Genomic DNA, 1,744 nt, shown 5'->3' on the forward strand with positions numbered 1-1,744 from the left:
CTACTTCCGTAGTGATACTGCCTCGGAAACCCAAGGAGGGGTCGCTATGAGTCGGGGCCGACTCGACGGCACATAACAACAACAACAACATCGCTTCAGAAGTAGATTGCCCAACCTTCCTTCTGAGAAGTGACTGGTGGGTTTGAACCACCAGCCTTCTGGTTAGCAGTCAAGTGCCTTAGGCACTACACCACCAGAGCTCCTCCTGAATGGCTAATAGGTGTTTAATAAATAAAGACTACTGGTAAATACCTTTTTTTTTAAATTGTGATTTGGGTGAAAGTTTACAGAGCAAAATAGTTTTCCATTCAACAGTACAGACACATTTTGTTTCATGACACTGCTTCCAATCCCCACAATGTTAACAGCTCTCTTAAAAATATGGAATGCTTCACAGATCTGTGTGTCATCCTTGTGCAGGGGCCATGCTAATCTCCCTTGTATTGTTCCAATTTTAGTATATGTGCTGCTGAAGCAAGCACTAAATAAATATCTTTTTTTATTTGCTATTCTCACATGTGTTTTACACATTGACCAAAGGGTTTGCATTTGCCTGTGTCCCTCTGTGGTTGGGCAAGCTCATTCTTCCAGCATTCATGCTACTCAAAACTGTATTTTAACAATTTATTTTATTTTTAATGCCAAAGCCATATAAATTGATGTTTCCCATCCTTGTCTTTAATTTCCTTCAAAAGTTTTTAAAAATTACAATCAATTTTTACCATTCCCAATGGGAATATTTGTAATAAAAATTAACTGACTTAAAAAACAATTAGGAGAAAGGGTAAGAAAGAAATATTCAGATAAAATTTGGCTTTTATTCGTTATTTCTTAAAATAATGTACTCTTTCCAACATCTCAAGAACATAAACTATTTACCCTTTTTTCAAATAGCAAGTATTTTCTCATTAACAAATTATTTCTGGTAAGATTACTGTTTTATTATTATTATTATTATTATTATTATTATTATTACTACATTCTTTGACTTCTGAAACCAAATCTTTCCAAGTGATTTTCAGGTGGCTTTTGGGCCCATCATTATTTTCTCCCATATAACATAAAAAAGGATGAGATGACTAACACAGCAAATTGAGGGGAAACAGTTCTGAAGTTATGTAAAAAACAGCAGTGAAATTTGCTTTCAGAAGAGCATCCGTTTCATATCTAAGGTCAAGAAAAAAAAAAGAACTTTGTTCAAGGTCAAGAAAGAGGGTATTAATTCATTTTGACCAGTGGGTGATTGTAATTGAGCCTTTTTCTGACTTGCCAATCCAGTAACTTGACAACTATTTTGGCTTTACCACTTCAGAGAAGACAAAGCATTTAAGTATCCCCCTTAAAACAGTAAAACCATTCTTACATTCTTAAACAGTGTTGCAGGTGCCATTTCAGATCCAGTTAATGTTCGTAGGAGGAACATTGGCCAAGATGACACATTCATCTGGTACCCTATTTTAGAAAATAAATTAGATTATCATGAAAAAGCCTCCCTGTGATTATTACAGCAAGTCTAGTATAAAAAAAATAGGTTTCATTCACCATACTTTTGTAGAGAATAGAGTAACTTCCTTATCTAAGAATGCAGGAGACAAGAAAGATGCACAGATGTACCCTCCTCTCAGCACTACTGCTTTCCCTGTACTGTTTGGGGACAATGCTACAGTGAGAGCGTAGACTCTCATTTTGGAGAAGTCACTGGGTACGGTTCACCAACATGCACATATATGTTGGGAATGCCAGA

The 1,744-nt window shown here is 35.9% G+C and overlaps 1 protein-coding gene and 1 non-coding gene across 2 annotated transcripts in view; both read right to left on the minus strand.

Annotated features, from left to right (window-relative positions):
• The window catches only part of SCML2 (Scm polycomb group protein like 2), an 83,804-nt gene that overhangs the window by 78,173 nt on the left and 3,887 nt on the right, over positions 1-1,744 (minus strand). The window contains exon 3 of the mRNA XM_007955914.1: positions 1,364-1,452. Coding sequence (XP_007954105.1) covers positions 1,364-1,452 — 89 coding nt within the window. The remainder of the gene's footprint in view (positions 1-1,363; positions 1,453-1,744) is intronic.
• On the minus strand, positions 376-482 carry LOC122151548. The gene has a single exon (XR_006164204.1). It is a non-coding gene; the product is annotated as a U6 spliceosomal RNA (small nuclear RNA).

This window comes from Orycteropus afer, unplaced genomic scaffold (assembly GCF_000298275.1).
Source record: "Orycteropus afer afer isolate SDZICR_OR568_19922 unplaced genomic scaffold, OryAfe1.0 scaffold00546, whole genome shotgun sequence".
Classification (NCBI taxonomy): Eukaryota; Metazoa; Chordata; class Mammalia; order Tubulidentata; family Orycteropodidae; genus Orycteropus; species Orycteropus afer.